This window comes from Protopterus annectens, chromosome 8.part0 (genome assembly GCF_019279795.1).
Source record: "Protopterus annectens isolate FY-2018-M chromosome 8.part0, PAN1.0, whole genome shotgun sequence".
NCBI classification, from domain to species: Eukaryota; Metazoa; Chordata; order Ceratodontiformes; family Protopteridae; genus Protopterus; species Protopterus annectens.
The window spans coordinates 1,362,370,668-1,362,391,353 of NC_056741.1; the positions used below are offsets into that span (position 1 = coordinate 1,362,370,668).

The 20,686-nt window shown below is 39.2% G+C and overlaps 1 protein-coding gene across 1 annotated transcript in view; it reads right to left on the bottom strand.

Annotated features, from left to right (window-relative positions):
- SLC37A4 (solute carrier family 37 member 4) overlaps positions 1-20,686 on the bottom strand; it is a 345,044-nt gene that overhangs the window by 181,592 nt on the left and 142,766 nt on the right. Inside the window, exon 4 of the mRNA XM_044079443.1 lies at positions 13,592-13,691. Coding sequence (XP_043935378.1) covers positions 13,592-13,691 — 100 coding nt within the window. The remainder of the gene's footprint in view (positions 1-13,591; positions 13,692-20,686) is intronic.

Genomic DNA, 20,686 nt, shown 5'->3' on the forward strand with positions numbered 1-20,686 from the left:
AATTTAGCAAATTGTAACGGCCTGAGGAAGCTATCTAAGTGAAAGCGCTTGCCTGCTTTATGTGATATCGCAATAAACGTTTTATATTCTTTCTAACCGCCCTAATGGAATTTATTTAAGTACTTTTTGGAATTATTTGCTTGAATGAACAGTGAAGAGTTTCCAGACAAATAACCACTACTCAGAACTGCTTGGTTCTTACATTGCGTATTTGTCTACTGTGAGGGGTGAATGCCCAGGATTACATGCCAGACGGATTACGGAGTATTATGAAAGAGGAAACTGGTGAAACTGACGAGGTTTTTCTGACGCTGACTAAACGTCTCTGCCTTCACTTTTTGTTACTAGTTTGATGTTTCCATCAGTAACATTATAATTGATGACTGAGGTCTTGGCGTTTGTGTTTGCAAACGCTATTCATCTTAGTTAACACATACTCATAAAGGAAAACTGGACTCAGAGAAGTGAATACTGTTTGGGTTCAAAGGCCGTTTCTGTACTGTATATTTACGGCTCTGGGATAGTCGATATTGTTTTGGCATACCTTGAACGGAAGGGATGATACAAGAGTGGCTTTGTCTAGGAGCGGCTTTATTTGTATAAGGTACTGATATTATTACATACTTAATAGAGACTAATTATTAACTTCAAGAAGTAATATTGTTGGCATATTTTTCAGTCTTATCTGCCTGAGTTGACTGAAAATAATTGCTCTATTCTGACTCACCCCAGCTACTTCTCTGTGTTTATATATATATATATATATATATATATATATATATATATATATACATATATATATATTTATGTGTGTGTGTGTGTGTGTGTGTGTGTGTGTGTGTATACATACATACATATGTATATAATACACACAGACACACACACACACACACACAAACACGAGTGCAATAGATTTGCTCATGGCATGCATTTATCATTTACTCTGCATGGCAATTTTTGTTAAATTTTGTCGACTGTTACAGTGGTCAAATTATATTAGTATCGAACTGCAACAGCTTGATTGTAATATAACTGATTGTAATATAATTTCAGGATTTTTCCTCTTTCTCACCGGTTGTACAACAGAGGAGTTGTTAGATTTAATTTCCTGTGGTGTGGGGGTGGGCACCACCATGTAAAAGGAATTTTTTTTTTTTTTTTTTAGTCAGTTGTTTGATTCCATCAGTAATTATTGCTGTTATTTTGTCTGGAAGACCATTCCATGTAGCAGGTATCATTTTTGTGAATGATTTTTTTTGTCATTGGCATTGACAGTTTAAGTCTATGTAGATACATGCTAACAGGTTTCTAAAAATCGTATGACTTACTTTTTATCTGCAGTTTGTTCTTTAGAGAACAGCTTTGATAATCAAGTATGAAACTTAGAAAATTTAGAAGAAAAACTGTTCTGGCTATGAAAGTTAACTGGTTAGCCATACTAACAGTTATGCAATGGTGTTCAACTGAAAGGCTTACATGCTTGAATCTGGGTATTTTATTTTCAGTTTTCTGAAGGATGTTAAGTCTTTTATAAACTGACCAGGGTAGGAACTCCCGAGAGCAAAATCCAGCCTTTGCAGTAGTAAATTAATAGCAATGGCCAGCCTAGCTTTGTTTGGAAAAAGACTGGAATACTGTATGTTTAACTGCTGTGCACATTCTATACTTGAAGTTCAATAAACAAGTGGTAGGAATGTTAGAATCTGATCTAAGGTTAAATCTAGGTATTCGTTTTGAGTTGTATTAGGTAGGTTTTATCCCAGAGGATCAGGTATAAGAAAAGGTGGGGATTTAGAGTCTTTGTAGAGCACTGAAGAGCACTGCTGTTGATCTGCAAATATTTAAGGAAACTTTGCTCTTTTGTAGTCAATTCTAAAAATTTCTCTTTTTGTTTATGTAACACATTGAGCTACTGCCTGATTGAATGTGAAGGCTCCTCTTAACATATAGGCTTGAATGCCTTGTTTCTCCAATTACTCTCATCATCTCCTTTACGTTGATGTGGTTCCCAAAAATGCCCTTGTCTCAAGTCTCCTGGATGTACAAGTCTTCCACATCAGCTTGAAGAGGCTGTGGTAAAAGTCTGAGATTCCAGGGTTGGCTTGAAGGGTACCTCAGGATTGAGGTAATCTTGATTTATTCACCATAACAACTCTTTTCTGATACATGGTAAGAATATAATGGGGCACTGCAGGGATTCGGCATAATGGCACCACCTGTTTCTTGGATACCACTGCAATTTCTTCATGTGCAGTCTTGCCATGGGGACCATCAAAATGCCAGAGGCCATGTAACCCAAGACTCTGAGGTACCCCCTTACTTCTGCTGAAACACTGTCCTGAAGTAGAGGGATAAAACCAAAACGAGAACCTTGCCTATAGAAAGGAAGGCCTTTTCAAGCTTTATGCCTGGCAGTGCCCCAAGAAACTATCAGTCTTGAGGGTGAAAAGTCAAACTTGGGAAGCTTTAGAGAGAGCCCCCAGGACTAGAAGCAATTCAGACCAAATACCAGAACCCCCCCCCAAAAAAATTTGCCTGGAAGAGGCATTTATACAGTAACTATGATAAATGTGAATGTCCTTTGTCATACAAAACACATTTACTGGAACCAGGCACTTTGTAAAGACCCTGGGAGCAGCAGAGAAGCCAAAAGGAATGAGGTAAATTGGTAGTGGAAACTCTCTGCTTTAAACTTAAGGAATCGTCTATCTTAGTTATGAGAATGTGGAAACAGGTGTATTTCAGATTACAGATGTAAAAAAATAAATAAAACAGTCTCCACGTAAGTTTGCCACATTTTTGCTGCCCAGTGTATCTCCTCCATTTGAGAAATACCGGGCAAGCCTACCACAAATCATGGCATCACTCCCATTGCCTGACTTTCATGCTGATGGGAACAAATAGAAAGATGAGAATGAATTGAAGGGCTTCCAAGATGGCTGCACATTGAGTAACAGCTTAATTCTAGCTCTCCCAGTGTGAACACACAAACTTAGCAGAGAAGTAAATTTCAGTAACTGGCTAGTAAGTGCACTGCCTGGATGCCAGGAAAAAAGAAATACATAGGACCTAAAGGACCCAAAGGAAAACAGCTACAAAAGGTGATGAAAAAACAATGAATGAGAACAGTACTCTAGCTGTTCAGCAAAAAACTGTGCAAGCTCTAGACATGACTTCTGGTAACCTTGAGGTAAGTATAAAGCAACTGGACACAGACTTGACTAAAATAAATGAAAAACTGATCGAGTATATTAACTCAAACAATAAAAGGCAGGGAAAAAAATGTAAGAAGTTTTAAACAGATACTCAGAGAAGGAGATAAAAAATGCAAAACTCAAGAGGCTGAAATGAAGAAAAGGCTGGCTGAATATGAAACTGCACATGAAGAGATGCTTCAAAAAATGAAAGAATTGGAGGTCACAGCACATAGGGAAAACCTGAGATTTTCTGCTGTACCCGAGAACCTGGAAGGAACAGACTATTAATTTCATGAAAGTACAAATAAGCAACTGGACTGGTATTCCACAACAGTAATTGTTAACTGAAAGGGCACATCATGTGTATGTCTAAACATGGATATGAGAACACAATCTAGACCTTTAATGGTAAAAATGCAGTCTTCCCAACATAAGGAGTTGGTTCTGACAATACTGTGGCAGAATGACAAAGTATTAAAAGTGGGAGACAGCAGAGTGTTTGTGGAGAATGACTAATCACTGTATACCAGGCAGAAAAGGAATACATTTATTCCATTATTCAGAGAATGTCAAGTTGCAGGTGTGAGATTCAAACTGCCGTACCCAGCTATCTTCAAAATATTCTTCCCTGGAGGAATAAAAACATTTTTTGATTAAGTACATGCTAAGAAAGAAATACAAAAGTTTGTCCAACAAAAACTGAGCTGTGAAACAGAAGGAAATTCTGCTTCTTGTTCTTCTGGTAATAAAGACTACACAGAGACTGTGCCAGTAAAACCCTTCCTATTGTTTCAACGGAAAATCCTTGAGAGAGGGGAAAAAGCATAGGAGTTGACTAGAAGAAACACGAGTGCACTGGAAATGAAGCAGAGATGGTTTGAGAGATGGAGATGAACAGAATAGAGCAAGAAAATCTGGAAATATTGGACTTTGTTAAACTTGTAAGGGACTCTAAAGCATATGGCTTACTTCATGTCATTAGTGTTTGGAGACTATAATCAGTAACTTGGGAAATGACAAATGTGGGATTACAAAACAATAACTATATTTGTGAAACAGGACAGAACAAGAAAATTTTGAAATATTGGACTTTTTGGACTTTGTTAAACTTGTACAGGACTCTAAAGCATATGCCCTATTTCATGTCATTAATGTTCAGAAAAATACTCAGGGGAGGGAGAAAGTTAAGTAAAACAACATTTTTTTCTTAACAGCATTAAAGTGGTGCATGTTTTTCTTCGCATGTTACAAAGCAAAGTTTTTTTCAGTTATTTTTAAATGCAATGGGGATATTAATGTAAATAGGTGCTCCTGTTTTTTATTTTCTTTTTTTTCTCCCTTCTCTCTTTCTCCTTGTTCAGATTTAAGAAATGTAGGCACTGCAATGAAAAAAAAGATCTGGTTAAAAGAACATGACAAAAGAAAAATTGGTGTGCTTTTTCTCATTCTTGCATAGGGGAATAACTGGGTTAAGGCCATTAGCTTTATATAGTAACAAGTTTTAACAGAAAGCAAGTAAATGAAAAAATAATGAATATTACGAGGCTTTTTTCCAGTAAACAGTTTTGTATCTGGTTCTCATGTCTCTAGCAGACAATCTTATAAGGATAACAAAGAGAATAATGGTAGATTTGTAGTACTAAGGGGCTACTTTCAAGGGAGGAGGATTACACTGACATGTATTTATATTCCACCAAAAACTGCTATAATGGAGCTTACTTACAGGTGGGGACTGGAAATTGATTTGCAACAGTGAAGAGGCATCTGAGGAGCCAAGAATGGGAACTATAATAAAGGAGGACAGAGTTTTCAAGAAATGTATGAAGATATTTGGCATGGCAGAGTGAATTTGCACATTATTCCCCAAGATACAAAAACTGGTCTAGGCTAGACAGAATTTACATTTCACAGGAACATGTGCATTTAACTGAAGGTGTTATGCACCGAAAAACTATTTCAGATCATGCGCCAATAATAACTAAAATAAAAACACAGGGAAATGAAATAAAAACGAGACATTGTAGAAAGGAGATTTCTGTTGACAGGGATGACTGCAATTAGGGATACAGACAATAGACAAGATGGGGTAGAATATACTGGAGAAAACTGGCAAAGGAACCAAGGTATTGGGAGCAAATAATTAGAGAGAGAAAGGTAATAGAATGGGAAAAGCCAAGAACTTACTTGAATTGCAGGTTACAGATTGCCTTCTGTATCAAGGATTGACATCAGAGTATAGGCAAAGAGAAAGAAATAAGGGGTTCCTAAACAAAAGAACAGCACTGGTAGAGTTTTCAATAGAACATAAGTTGCTGTTAAGAAAGGAATAATTAGTAGAGCATATAAAAAATACCATGATAACTATAAGAGTTAATCAGAGGAGGTTAGGAAGGATTGGGAAGAGAAACTTGATAAACAATTTGCAAAGAAACAATATGGGATATATGTAGGTCTCCCAAATATGCAACAAATGCTAGAAAATTTTGGATCTTTGCATAGAAGAGTTGCACAGGCATTTTTATACCCCAAACAGACTCCAAAGAATTTTTCCTCAGGTAGACAGCAAATGTTGGAGGTGTGATGGGGAATAAAGAGGTAACTGGGAACATATTTTCTGAAAGTGGAAGGAGTTGACAGACTTTAAAGATTCCCTGCAGACTGCTCTGTCGGAGATGCTGGGTGAGCAAATTGGAGTAATTAGGGAAATGATTTTTTGAGCTAGGATACAGAATCAGAATTGCCTAGACATAAGTAAAGCCTTGCTGAGTCTAATTACGATGGCTGCCAAAAAAGCATTTGCTAAAAAGTGGAAATCAAATTCTAAACCAACCTTACTAGAAGCATCAAAGATGGGAACAGAGATAAAACAACTGGAACTGGGATGTTTAGGAAAAAGGTAGGATCAAATTACAAAAAAAAAACAAAAAGGGAAATGTGGAATCTATACATCCACAGGGGGGAAAAAGGTTTAAAAAAAGGCAGGATTTGAATGAGCTATGTAATGGCTGACTGACAATGACTGGATATAGTAAAAGTGATGTATAATGTTTGCAACTGAGATTGTGTTGCTACGGTTTACTTTCATTTATATAAATCTAAGACTATTAAATTATCATGTATGGCACAGGCAAAGAGGTTTCTTGTTTAAAAAAAAAAGAATGAATCGAAGTTTGGCAGTTCACACTGAAAATTAAGATCCATCAACAAGCTGTTTCCAGTGGCCCATGGTTTGATTCCCTCAGCCTCCATTGCCTATGTGATTCTGAGCAAATCATTTAAATCAGATAGTGCTCTCGGTACGAGTTTGAAAAAGGGCTATGGAGATCACTACTCTACCCTGGTCAACAAATAAAATAAAATAAATGGAACAATAATTCTTGTGGCACAAGATGAAAAGGCCACAAAAAACATTAATTTGGTCTTTGGGGACTGGTTAATCAACACAAAAAAGCAGCCCCAAAGATATTTGAAGAGAAATATAGGCAAAGGCATCCAGATATGGAAAATTTCACAAAAAAATAAGATCACAAAGAGGGAATGTAGATCAGAAGATTAGTCAAGTAGAAATTAAAAACAGCAGCCAAAGTTAAGGAATATTTGCAAAGCAAAGGATTCAGTGTCGAAAGTCTAACACGGGTCATATCACAGCGTGATGGAACAACTAGTCCCCAAAGTAAGGAGAAACAAGGAGGAGCAGGAGACATCTGAAGAAGAAATATGAACACGGGAAATAAAGAGATATTTAATATGGTGTGATATTTATGCAAAGGAGAAAGCAAAACTAATCAATGCAAAAAGAGCAGCACCAAAGATATTTAAAGAGAAATACAGGCAAAGACATCTAGATATGGAAAATCTTAAATGATACAAAAAAATAAGAAAACAAGGAGGAAACATAGAAAAGAGGATTAGTAATGGAGAAATTAAAAAATAGAAACTGAGGTTACAGAGTACAGGCAGTCCTTGGGTTAAGGACGAGATACATTTTTTTTAGTCTGTCCTTAAGTGAAAACGTACATATTAGTTCTTATTAAATGTCACTTGGTCAAATGTTTGCCTCAGTCTAGTATTTATTTTACTTTTCTTTGCATATAAAACACTTCCAAACAAAAAAAATCTTAAAATATAATACTGTACACTGTAGCTATGCTTCCTTACTTCCTGTGAGCTACACTTCCTATCAACAAAGCTGGTTTAAGACATCTTGCTAGTAAATGCAGTGTTTAGGAGGACTTTTTCCACACACACACACACACACACACACACACACACACACACACACACACACACACACACACACACACACACCTCTCAACTATACAGATTTTTGCAGAATGTCCAGATTTTTGCCTCATATTTTTGGTCCATTTTTCATAAAATTGTGGTTGTTTAGCAAAAGACCGAAGTTCGAAAACAATGACAGATATTTGAGTTTCAGAATTCATACCCTTCATAAAATTCATGCTAATGCAAGTTGTTCTATCAACTTTCTAAGTTTGCAAGAGCAATATTTATTAAAATTTTCCCTATTTTTAGGCATTTGTCCCACTTTTATTTATGGCTTTGTCCAGATTTCTTGCTTTAAGAGCTTTAGAGGCATCTCTCTCTCTCTCGCGCACACACACACACACACACACACACACACACTTTGGCAGCTTTAACAATTTATTTATTTTTTGCATTCTTTCTGACATTGCGGCAGCCCGTTCATATCTATGGGTTGTCTGCATGTCGGATGTCCGTAACCCAGAGACTGCCTGTACTTGAAAAGTGAAGGATTTAGTGTAGAAAATTTAACTCTGATAACACAACAGGATAGGGCAATGGACACCTAAATTAAAGGAGAAACCAGTGGAGCAGGATGCATGCAATCAGTTGGCATAAGAAGACACTTTGGAGCTTTCCATAGGAAACCAGTATAAAGGTTCAGTTGGAACTATACAGCAAGGAAAAGAACAGGAATGTGTGTCAACTCTAAAGTAAATGCTGTGGAGTGACAGGTCAGTGAGTTCCCATATGAAACAGCAATGGATGACACAGGGTGAAATTAAAATTGAAGAGAACGTGCCACAGGAACATGCTATAGAACTTTCTATAGAATGCCCACAGGAAATGGAGAACAAAAAATGTGCCCTCAGTTTAGAAGAAAATGAGCTAATAGAAGAGTTGCTTTATTTACTAGAGATAGACAGACATTAAGATCGGTGAAAGAAATAGACTGCAGAAGGTCAATAAAACCCAAAAAAGTCAGAAGTTTGATAAAACAAATGAACACAATAATTAGGACTGTCCATAGAGATCCATGTGATATAACAGAAGTAAACAGGATGTATTACTGCGCAGCTAAATTAATAACAGATGAAATTCTACCACAAGAACACAGGGTAGTGAGGGAAAGGAAGGGGAGAAAGTGAACACCATCATTAAAAGTATCAAACAGAGAAAACTATTAAGCAATTAAGACGAGAAGTGTCACTGTTAGAAGAGTATAGAAGAGGGAACGGATTAACAAAAATACTCAGAAAGACAGATGTGATAAAAGTAATATGCAGTATTATAATGGATCAGGATTTATCATGCATTACTGCAAATAAACTAAAAATATCAGCACAGGCAGAAAAAATAGAAGATACACAGATAAATATAAAAGAAACATACAAAATAAGCATACTGATGACACAAAAAGTTTTATAGAGAACTGGGAAACAATGAAAAAAGGAACTGGAAAAAAAAAAAAAGAATAGATGATCTTCATGGATATTTCTCCAAAATGCCTGTGAAACAAAGATGCTAAATGGATAGAAGAAGTAAAAGAAAGAATAAGAAGTTCAAAGGTACAGGATATGAAATGTGATGAAGTAACAGCCACAGAGATTGAAACAAAATTAAGAAAAGCCTCTAATTGGAAAACCCCAGGCCCAGATGCAGTACCTAACTTCTAGTTAAAAGTATTAACATCTTTGCGCAAAGATTCAGCCATGAGTAAGAACTATTTATATGCACACCCCGAACAGACACCAACCTAGCTAACAGGAAAAACAATGCTTCTACCCAAGAGTGAACCTGCAAGCTACCCTAAAAATTTTAGGCCATTAACTTGCCTTCTGACAACATGTAAAACTATACACTGGAATTGATGCCAACAGTGTTTATGGTCATTTAGAAGAAAACTCAACTATGGCAATAAAAAGAAAGGGCAATAAAAAAATTCATATGAAACGAAGGATCATTTGTTGTTAAATGGTGTTATAGTAGAGAACTGTAAAAAAGGGAATAATCTAAGTATGGCCTGGAATAACTACAAAAAAGCATTCGACAGTGTCCCATACTCATGGATAAAAGAGTGCTTAAAAATGTATAAGATACATCCTACACTGATAAACTACATCAAAGCGACCATAAAACAGTGGCAAACCAATCTGCAGTTAAGACATGATAAAGGGCAAATAATTACTGCAGGGATAAAAATCCCAAGGGGGATATTCCAAGGTGACTCTCTGTCACTGTTGCTCTTTTGCCTTGCATTTAACCCATTAAGCTGCCTTCTTAACAGATTAGGTCATGGCTACAAGTTGGCTCCCGGAAAACAACAAAGTGTAAAGACTTCTCATCTTCTCTTTGTCGATGATTTAAAACTGTACAGTTCATCGGATTAGGAATTGCATGCACAACTGCAAGTAGTCAAAACTTTTTCAGATTATATAACAATGTCATTTGGTCTTGATAAATGTGGAAAACAACCTTTAAAAGCAGGACAGCTGCAGCACCAAGAAAACATCAGGTTGGGACAAGAATGTGATATAAAATAACTTGAGCAAGAGGGAATGTAAAAATATTTGGGAATTGATGAAGGAGCAACAATAAAACATGAACAAATGCGAATAAAACTTAGTAAGGAATATTTCAGAAGACTTAAATTAATCCTGAAAAAAGTGTTGACATCTAGGAACAAAATTCAAGCTATAAACTAATTTGCTCTTCGTGTCCTAACTTTAACTTACAGTTTTGGAATGGCTGACTGGCCCCAAAAGATGTTGGATAGATTAGACAGGAAAACAAGAAGGATGCTTCATGCGCATCAAATAATTTTAAAGATAAGTGCATACCAAGAAAATGATTACATGTATAGATCTACAATTGTGGGACTGCATACATATCTGCTGACCTCACAAGACTCAAACATAGTAAAAGTTTTGAAACATGAGGAGAATAAATATAAGATGACTTCCCTTCTAAGTCTAGCAGATGCATATCGGTGTGAAGCATGAATGGAAATCAACCCAGAAGTAGATAAAAATAAGGCAGCAACTGAATGTGTCAAAAAACAAAAGAAAGAATATAAGGTGAAGGATCAGATGAGATGGCACAATACGTGGAAAATGCATATATACAGTTGCAAGTATAGAAAACTCCTGGAAGAACCTCATGTTGATAGGGATCGAACACAGGAATGATTAAGGAGAGGCGTATTCAAACCAAAAGATGAAAGGTTAATACTGGTGGAACAAGACAGTGGGCTACGTACATGCTGGTTTACAAAGTCCATTGAACATGTGGGAGAAAAAGACAAATGTAGGTTTTCTACAACAGAATTGGAAACAGTTACACACCTTGTTGCTGGCTGTGTACACCAATGGCAGAAGGACTGTATACTGAAATACATAATAATGTGGCAAGACTGCTGCACTGGGGATTGTGCAAACATTATAATATTGAAATAGCTAAAAACACTGGAAACATGAGCCACAAAGCATTACAGAAAATGAAGTGCACATCAAATGCGATCACCCATTATGAACAGTTCAATAGACAGATCAACAGACAGATGTGAGAAAAACCAGATATAGTGGTCCATGAAAAGAAGACACAAGTAGCATTGATCACTGAAATTGCTACACCCAGTGACTACATGGTCTTGTGTACAGAGAGACACGAGTCATAAAATTGCAGGATTTGCAGGCAGAAATGACAGCAATGTGGAAGAAAGATACCCAGACATTTCCAACAGTAGTAGGAGCAAAGGGTCTCATAAAAATGAACGTATCTAAATATGATTGTAGATTACCAATAGATGTACCTCCATACAAATTGCAGAGGAGACATTAATGGGCACATTGCAGGTGCTGCGAAGAGAACTTCTGGCTGACATCAAAGATTGAAACAATACTAATTTCATGAACTTTAATCATACTTTGATTTAGGAATGGGGTCCATTCTAGTCACGGTATTAGAAACCCAAAAGATTTGAAGAAATTAAAAAAGCATGAAACCTACTATTTTGCTAAGTACGCCTTCACAGAATCATGCTTCTCAACTGCCTGGTAATGTGTCCGATAGCTCTTGCAGAAGTGATGTATTTTTTTAAATTAGGAGCAATATGTTGTTCCCTTGTGGTCTTTTTGCAGTGTTTCATATTGATTCTCAATTACCACAAACTGTAAAGCAAGAAAGTCTTTAGTCTGTTCATCTAAACTCATTTTCAGATGTTTGCTATTAGTTCTTAAGAATACTTAAGTTACTTTTATACCATGAACAAAATGCTGTATGCTACTTCCATATGATCACGTTTTTCTCTGAATCAGGTAAAATAAGTTTCAATTGCTTGCTACTGCTTGCTAGCATTTCTGACACTGCCTGTGAAAGTAGTGCAATTTATTTTTTACCAATAGCAAAATGCTATAAGCTCCTTCCCCCTGATCATTTCAAAATGCAGTACAATGCCTTTCCATGACCATAAACTGCAAAACAAGACTGTTTCAGCCCAGCTGTGGTGGCAGTAATGGGAGACCAGACATTTAGGGTAACTGACGAAGGATGGGAAAATTACAAGGGAGGCTACATGAAACAACTACAAAGAATCAAACGAGAGGAATTCATGAGTCTGGAGATCTGAACGAACCAATATCTTCAACTTCATAACCCATAAACTAAAGGGTCTATAGTAGAACACTGAATGCTCTAAATATCGAACGCTCTAAAGAGTGAAAATGCAGGACCTCAAAATCATTATTGTAGGGGGCTGTGCCCCTCACACCCCCCTACTAACCCCCCTACTAAATATACATTCCAACTCCAAGATCGCACTACAGTGAGGAAAGGGCAAATATTCCAATCTGCACTGTACTGCGATTAAAAAAAAAACCACTTCTAGGTCCTGCATTTTTGCTTTTTAGAGCGTTCAATATTTAGAACATTTGATTTTCTAATATAGACCCTAAACTAAAGCACTCTTTTTAATCAACAGCAAAATGTTACCTGCTGCCTCCTCAAAGATGTAAACTGCAAAGCAAGAATGCCTCAACTTGGGACATGCAAGCTCAACTTTAACTGTTAGCTTGCACTTCTGACAGCATTTGTGAAAGCAATGTAACTGACCTTTTTGTAAGGAGCAAAACACTGTATTATGTTTCCATGTTTGTCTTTTTTATTTTGAATCACATACAATTAATTTCATCTATTTGCCAACAGTTGTGTCAGTGCAGGGGCGAAATGCAGTATGGTGGTTCTCTGTGATCCTTTAAAATGATGTACACTGCTCTCTATGATCATAAAATACACAGGAAAAATAGCTCAGATAAAATCATTTCAGCTCTTTGCTGTCCCTTCTGACAGTGTTTAAAAGAAACATAAATGACATACTTCAAGTGCAAAATGCTGAATGTGGCTTCCTAGTGATCATTTTTCTTTTCTCCAAAGCATGTAAAATCAGTTTTAACTGTTTGTCAGCACTTCTGATAGTACTTGTAAAAGCAAAGTAATTTTTATCAAGTCCAGAATAGTGCATGCTTCTCCCCTGTAGTCATGTCTGATTATATATCTTATACTCCAACGTAGTTCCACAGTGAGTCAACATTCTGCATTTAAAAATGCTGTTGTTACATTATTTTTCACCCTGAAAACATTAATTCTTTGTGTTACTACACAACAGACTACGTAACATTAAAAGTCTTGTTAAACATTTACTTAGTTTAAAACATTACCTTAACAGGAGATAAGGCAACACATGCACAGTCACGATGGGGACAAATGCACTATTTATTGTATCCTGCTTCATCCATCTATCCTCAACCTCTGTTTCCCATTTTACACATGGGGCCGTGGTGTCCCTTCAGCAGTGACAATCATCTTGAGCCTAGGTTTACACCGCTGGGTGGCTATCCCTGCTGCAGTAGTTCATTCATGCTACTCACTCGCACACACTCTCTCACCTACATCCAATGCAGAGTGTCCACTCCATCTAGTGCATGTCTTTGGAATGTGGGAGGAAACCAGAGCACCTGCAGGAAACCCACATGTCCAGAGGGAGGACATGCAGACTCCTCACAGAAGGCGCCCCAGCCAAGAATCGAATTGGACAGCCTCTTGCAGGGAGGTGACAACGTTAACTGCTGCACCACATAAATTAATTCCAAGGTCAAATATCACTGCATTATATGGGAAAGGAACACTTCCTCCTCCTCTGTCGCAACCACTTTTTAAGGCATCCAGTTCACTCTGTGACAGAAAATGGAATCAATCAATTTAATTTTCAATCATTAAGCAACAATTATGCTGTAGGTAATGGGAGAATAAAGTTTCCTTTATTTTGGTATGCCTTCTACCATCATGTCCTAGTGCTACTTGTCAGTCTCTGTAACCCTAATAGAAAGAAAATTACGGCATCCCAATATGGCACCATCCTAGCAAGAGGTACACTTCTCTCTCCTTTGTCTAATCTTTACCACAAAACCCAACAACTGGTACACAGTGATGTCAGTGCAGTTCGTGGTTCCATGCAAGCAACATGGACTCTACCTGATCTGCTAGCACTACTCTTTGCTAGGAATAGAGCTCCCAACCTCCACCTGCAACTAACAGCAGAAAAGGGAGAAAAGTGTACCCTTTGACTGACAGAAGAGCTTGGTGAAAGCCAATCAGTTCACTGAGCTGACCCTCTGGTACCCAAATCCCTAACTAAAATTAGGGTGCCAGTGCAGTAGATAAAAGTTGTTGCTTGGTGATGGTGAACCATTACTGGCAAAATGCATTTTCTATGACTTCTGGAGCCACTGACTGTTTTTGTTCATCTTACTCTGTACTATGAACCAAGTTACAAGCATGACATACACAGGGGCGGCTCGTGCTGTAGGACTGCAGCCCTCCCACCTAGAAACAAAAGAAATTAAAACATGAAACATAAAATTAAAAAAAAACAAAAAAAATTTATTTTTTGCAAGTCCCGGAACTTCCGCACATGTGCGGCACACTCAAGACTGCCCTGCAGATGTCCAGGAATCTGTGCGGTAGACGACCGCACAGAACAGAGGAGCTCCGGACTGCTTCATCCACAGACAGGACCAATCAGGAGAGAGGTGAGGTTAAGCTCTCGCAGGGATTAGAGTGCAGGACCAATCAGGAGAGAGGTAAGTTGAGTTTAAGCTCTCGCAGGGAAGCATTGGATTTGAGTGCGGGTTTGCATTTTAAGTATTGTGGATTCATTCGAGCGTGGGTTTGGAGTTAAAGTATTCCGAAACCAGACATAGTTACAGGTAGTGTGTATTCCAAACACTGTGTGTGTTTTAAGTATTGTGTATTCCGAACACCGTGTGTGTGTTTTAAGTATTGTGTATTCAAAGTGTGTGTGTGTTTTAAGTTGTGTGTACTCCAAAGTGTGTGTGTGTGTGTGTGTGTGTGTGTGTGTGTGTGTGTGTAAAATGCCCCAGTTAACAAATAGTGGTGGGTAGAGATACTCAGGCTGTACCTTGGATGCAGGTGGCAAGGACCTGAATTCTTTACCCACCACTATTTGTAAAAAAGTGCAGATTTTTGCCTCATATTTGTTCTGTTCCTCATAAAATCTGTGGTTTCTGTATCTTCATTTTTCCTTGCAAAGGTCTGTAGTGTAGTGGTGCACTGGTAGCATTGTTGCCCGACAGCTACGGGTTCTCTGGTTTGATTCTTGGCTGGGGTGCCTTCTGTGTGGAGTCTGCATATCCTCCCATCTCTTACAAAGATGTGTCTGGAGTGTTTCTCCCTGCTCTGCTGAAAACTGTCTTTGTTTTGTTCCAAGTCAGACTAGCTTCCTGGTTAACAAATGTTTAAAAACAGGCATTTGAATTTCAGACTTCATATTCTTCAGAAAGTACATGGCAACACAAAACCTTTTATTCTAGCAATTGTCTTAAGTTTATAACATGGATATTTGAAATTTGCCCATATTTTTGGGACTGAATTCCCCCATTATTGGTCTTGTCCAGGTATTTTGTGCTAAGGTTGGGAGCTACGGTGAGAAATTAATTCACTGAATGTTTGGAGGCTGTATTCCCCCCATTACTGGCTTTGTCCACATGTTTTTTGCTAAGAGGTTGAGAGCTATGGTGAGAACTGAATTCACTGAATATGTTTGGCAGCTATAGTCCCACATTATTGGCTTTTTTCAGGTGTTTATTGCCAAGAGGTTGACAGGTATGGTGAGAACTGAATTCACTAAAAGGTAGCCATTTAAGTTTGCCTTCCTCTGTTTCACAAAACAGCTGATTTGGCATAGTGGTATGTTTCTCTGACTGTTTTGCACAGGGTCCCCTGGGTTCAAGACATGGCACTGAAATGTATGGTGGTGACACATCATTTTACTTTAGCAACTTTCCAACATTATACAAGCAATGTTTAAAATGTGTCCCTGGTTTTGGGGCTTTTGCCCCCCCCCCAATACATTTTGGCTTTTTCCAGATTTCTTGTGCTGCAAAGTTCAGAGATACAGCTGAGTGTCGAGTAGATTTTACAAGGAGCTGACAGCTGCAGGGAAAAGTACAGTTTTGTACTTACCATAAATGTAGATGGTCGAGTGTATTCATTGCTGCAGTGATTACACTTGGGTTATCCTGTCATCAGGCGGTCCCGCAGTCGGCCAGAGTTCCAAAGTCTTGGTCCAGCATCGGTTGCTGTCGCCTCTTCCCTGACATCAGTGCGCCAGGGGTATACAAGATGCAGCCAACGCCATTTTCTTCAGTTTTTCTTGCCCCAGATGTCAGGTGCCCCCAAATAGGTAGGCAATACATACTGCTAATAAAACATACATAAAAAATAAAAACAATACCTTCAGTTACAAGCACATACACCACATAGGTTGTATAGGTTAGAAAGGTATAGATAGGGCCCAGCTAAGAAAGTGGGGATGGAGGGAGGGTAACCTGGACTGCAGCAGTGAATACACTCGAACATCTACATTTATGGTAGGTACAAAACTGTACTATGTTCATCGTGTTTCACTGCTGCAGTCATTACACTTGGGTTGAATCCCAAAGCTGAGGTTGGGTGGCTGGGTCTATAAAGGATTTGGGGTGGCTACGAGGCCCTGCAGCACTGCAGTGGCAAAGCCAGCTCTGGATTTCGAGTAAAGAGGCAAGTGGTAATGCTTGGTAAAGGTGTGCACTGAACTCCCAAGTTGCAGCTTCCAAAATATCCTTGGTAGGTACTCCTCGAAGGTAGGCTGCTGAAGTGGCTATTGCCCTGGTAGAATGTGGCCTAATGTTGCTAGGTACAGTTTTTCCATGCTGTGTGTAGCAGAAAAGGATACAGTGTCCTGTCCACTCTGAAATGGTCTGCTTTGAAATAGCTTTCCCTGTGATCCTGCAGCATATGCTAAAAACAGTTGCTCAGTTTTCCTGAAACCTTTGTTTTGTCCAAGTAGAAGCGTAACTGCCTGTGTATGTCCAATGAGTGCAGAAGTCTCTTCCCTTTATTCTGGGGATTTGGATAAAATGTTGGCAAGTGAATAGTTTGGTTAAGAACCACACTGGATACCACCTTTGGCATAAATGTAGGGTTTGTTCTTAAAGAAACCCTGTCTTGATGAAAAATTATGAAAGGTTCCACTGCCATTAGTGCCTGTAACTCTGAGACTCTTCGTGCTGAGGTTATTGCCAGAAGTAGAGTGGTTTTCCATGACAAAAATTGTAATTCTGCTGAATTGGCTGGCTCAAAAGGTGGTAAAGTAAGTTTTTCCAAGACGAAGGTGAGCTCCCAAGTTGGTGCTGGTGCTCTCCGGGGCGATCTTATGTTTTTAGCCCCTCTGAGGTATTGTCTTAGTAATGGATGAGAGTAAGTAGGAGGATCAGTGTTGTAATGAGCTGAAATGGCAGAGGCGTGGATCTTAATAGATGAAAAGGATAGGCCTTTGTCCAGCATCTCAGTTAAGTATTGTAATATCTGAGGAATAATTGGAACAAGAGGGTCAAGGCCTTGAGCCTGGTTCCAGGTGCAGAATCTCTTCCATTTTTGTGAATAAGATTTCCTGGTGCTGGGCCTCCTGGCCTCCAAAATGACATCCATAACAGCTTTAGAGAGAGGTGTTGTCTGCTTGGCTAAGTAATCTGCCATGCAGCCAGATTTAAGGTTTTGAGCTGGCTGTGCAGGATCTGATTGTTTTGCTGAGTCAGAAGATGAGGAATTTGAGGTAAAATCCAAGCTGAGCCTTGAGCCAAGTTCTTTAAGATTGGGTACCAGTGCTGGCGTGGCCAGTCCGGGGCAATCGGGATCATTTTTGGCCTCTCTAGTCTGGCTTTTAGGAGTACCTTTGAAGGGAGAGGCAGTGGTGTGAAGGCATAAACTTTTAGTGTTTTCCAGCTGAATGAAAGAGCGTTATTTTCCATGCTTGTGTGTGGTAAGTCCTTGTGCAGAATTTCTGTAGTTGGCAGTTCAGAGGGGAGGCAAAGAGATCTATGTCTGGGCACCCCCATTTCTGAGTTATCATGCTGAATACTTGCGGGTTTAATTTCCACTCGTGAGGATCCATGATGTTTCTGCTTAAGTCGTCTGCCAGAGTATTTTTCTTTCCTGGCAGGAATTGTGCTTGCAGATGAACTTGATAAGTCAGTGCTGTATTCCACAAAGTCATGGCTCGTCTGCAGAGGGGGTAGGAGTGTCTGCCCCCTTGCTTGTTTATGTACCACATAACTGTGGTATTTTCTGTCTTTAGTAAAAGCTGTCCTGGATGCAGAAGGTCCTTGAAAGCTGTCAGGGCATTTTGTACAGCTAGCATCTCTTTTTGATTGATGTGAAGATGCATTTGGTATGCGGCCCATTTGCCCTGAATACATTTTCCTTCCATATGTGCTCCCCAGGCATAATCCAATGCATCGGTTGTTAGTGTCTGCCTGGCTGTGGGTAAAGTAAAAGGCTGTCCCTTGTTGTGGTGACATGCCTGTGCCCATCATCGAAACTCCTGTTGTAGGCAGGGAATAAGTGGTATTATTGCTTCCAAACTGTGACAGCGTTGAGTCCAAACACTTTTTAGATACCATTGTAACTTCCTCATATGCAGTCTGGCATATGGTATTAGTAGTATGCAGGATGCCATGAACCCCAAGGCCTGCAGAATTTTTCTTGCAGGGAGTTGGGTTTTTGTTGCCATCAACTGAAAGTACTGAGTCAGTTGTCTTTGCTTGTCTGGCGTGAGATAAGCCATCTGGGCAGTTGTATTTAAGCTTGCACCCAGGAATATTATCTCTTGTGAGGGCACTAGGTTTGACTTCTTTTCATTTATAGTGTACCCTAGGCCCATTAGTAATCTTTTTACAAACACCAGATGAGTTAGTAGAATGTCCTTGCTCTCTGCTTGAATAAGGCAGTCACCCAAGCAGGGATATATTTGAATTCCTTTTTGTCTGCAAAATCCAATTACTGGTGCCAGGCATTTTGTGAAGACCTTGGGCGCAGTAGATAAGCCAAAGGGCAGTGCAGAGAATTGGTAATGCATTGTGCCAGCTATGAGTCTGAGGTATCTTCTGCAATTTTGTCTGACTGGGACATGCAGGTATGCCTCTTTGAGGTCCAAAGTAACAAGCCAAGCCTTCTTGCCCAGCATGGGAAGAAGTTGCTCTAGAGTCAACATTTTGAATTTCAGAACATCCAGGTAAGTATTTAGAATAGATAGGTCCAGTATGGGTCTCCAGGCTTTGTCCTTTCTGGGGACAAAGAAAAGTCTTGAGTAAAATCCTTGTCCTTCTTCCTGTTGTGGCACTTTCTGAATAGTTTTCATGTCCATGAGGGCTGTGATTTGTTTTTGCTCCTCTGCCCTTTGATTTTGTGGCAGGTCTGGCATTCCTTTTGGCCTTGGTAGAGTGTGAAAGTGGAACCTGTAACCTTGAGACACAATATTCAGTACCCATTTGTCCTGGGTGATTATATGCCAATTTTGAGAAAAAAGTGCTAGTTTTCCCCCTAAGGGAGCTTCCAAAAGGTAAGTGCTTGGCATTTGGAAGGGGAAGTCATTGGGACTGTTTCCTATAAGGTTGTGACTTGTCTTCTCCTCCTTTTGGGGGTGAAGCACCCCACTGTTGTGGTCTGTAAGAGCCTTGGGGCTGAGATCTGCCTCTTGGGCGTCTGTATCTGCCTCTTTGTGGTCTGTCTGACACTGGAAGGGACCAATTTTTTGAAGGCCAATTTCTGCTAAATCTAGGTGGCTGTACCTGTTTGAAATCCTTCACTGTTTGCATACATTTTGCTTTATCCTCCATTTTCTTTAACACCTCTTCTGCCTTAATACCAAACAAGATGATATGCTGTAAAGGAGCATCCAATAATTTTGCCTTAACATGGTCGGGTAAACTTTGTTCTTTTAACCAAGCATGCCTTCGAATCACAGATCCTGTAACTGCGGCTCCGCCTCTAATGAATCAAAGCCACATTGCAGAGTATGTTTCCCACTTGTTCAGCTGCATGCAATAAATCCTGCATTTCGTTAAAATCAGGACCTTCTAAGCTTGTAAGCATTTTCTGTTTTCACAGAGACATTTAATATTGTTGGTATTTAAGCATGTGGAACTGGCAATTTAAAGCCCTTACTGCTAACGTTGCAGAAGTGTAAACTTTCTTCCCTCATCTATCCAATGCTCTATAATCCCTGTCAGAGGGGACTGGATTTTTAGCAGTGGAAGCCTTTACCCCTTTGGGACCCTGGGAAATAGTTTCTGGGTCAGCAGCAGGGTTTTTATAGAGAAATTTGTGAGAGTCAGGGACTCTGTAGTACCTGTCTGGCTTGACTGGAGCTTAGGGCAAAGAATCAGGGGTTAAACTAGATTCGGAGAACACATCATCCACAACATCTAACACAGGCAGAATAGCAAGGGGCCTGAGCTGAGGCAATAAAAGAGAATCTCTGAGCCTTTTCTGGATTCTGAGTAATCCTGGCTCTCCCAGTGGAAATGCTCCCTCATGGTATGTAAAGTTTCCCCAAAAGAGTAATCCTCGGGAGGAGAGGCTGAAGGAATGGATTCTTCAGCATCAGAGTTCTCATAGGGGAGTATAGAGTATCCCTGGTCTGAAGAGGAGTCAGAGGAAATGGAAACCTGATCAGAAGAGTCAAAGTCTGTATCCTGCCTAGGCCTTTTATCAGGAGGGGGATGGGAACCCCTGATCAGAGTGATTAGGTCTTCGGCCATTTTGAGCATCTGTTTTTTAGGCATGGAGGCCTGTCCAGGAGAATGCTGTACTTGCTTCTTTGTCTTTAA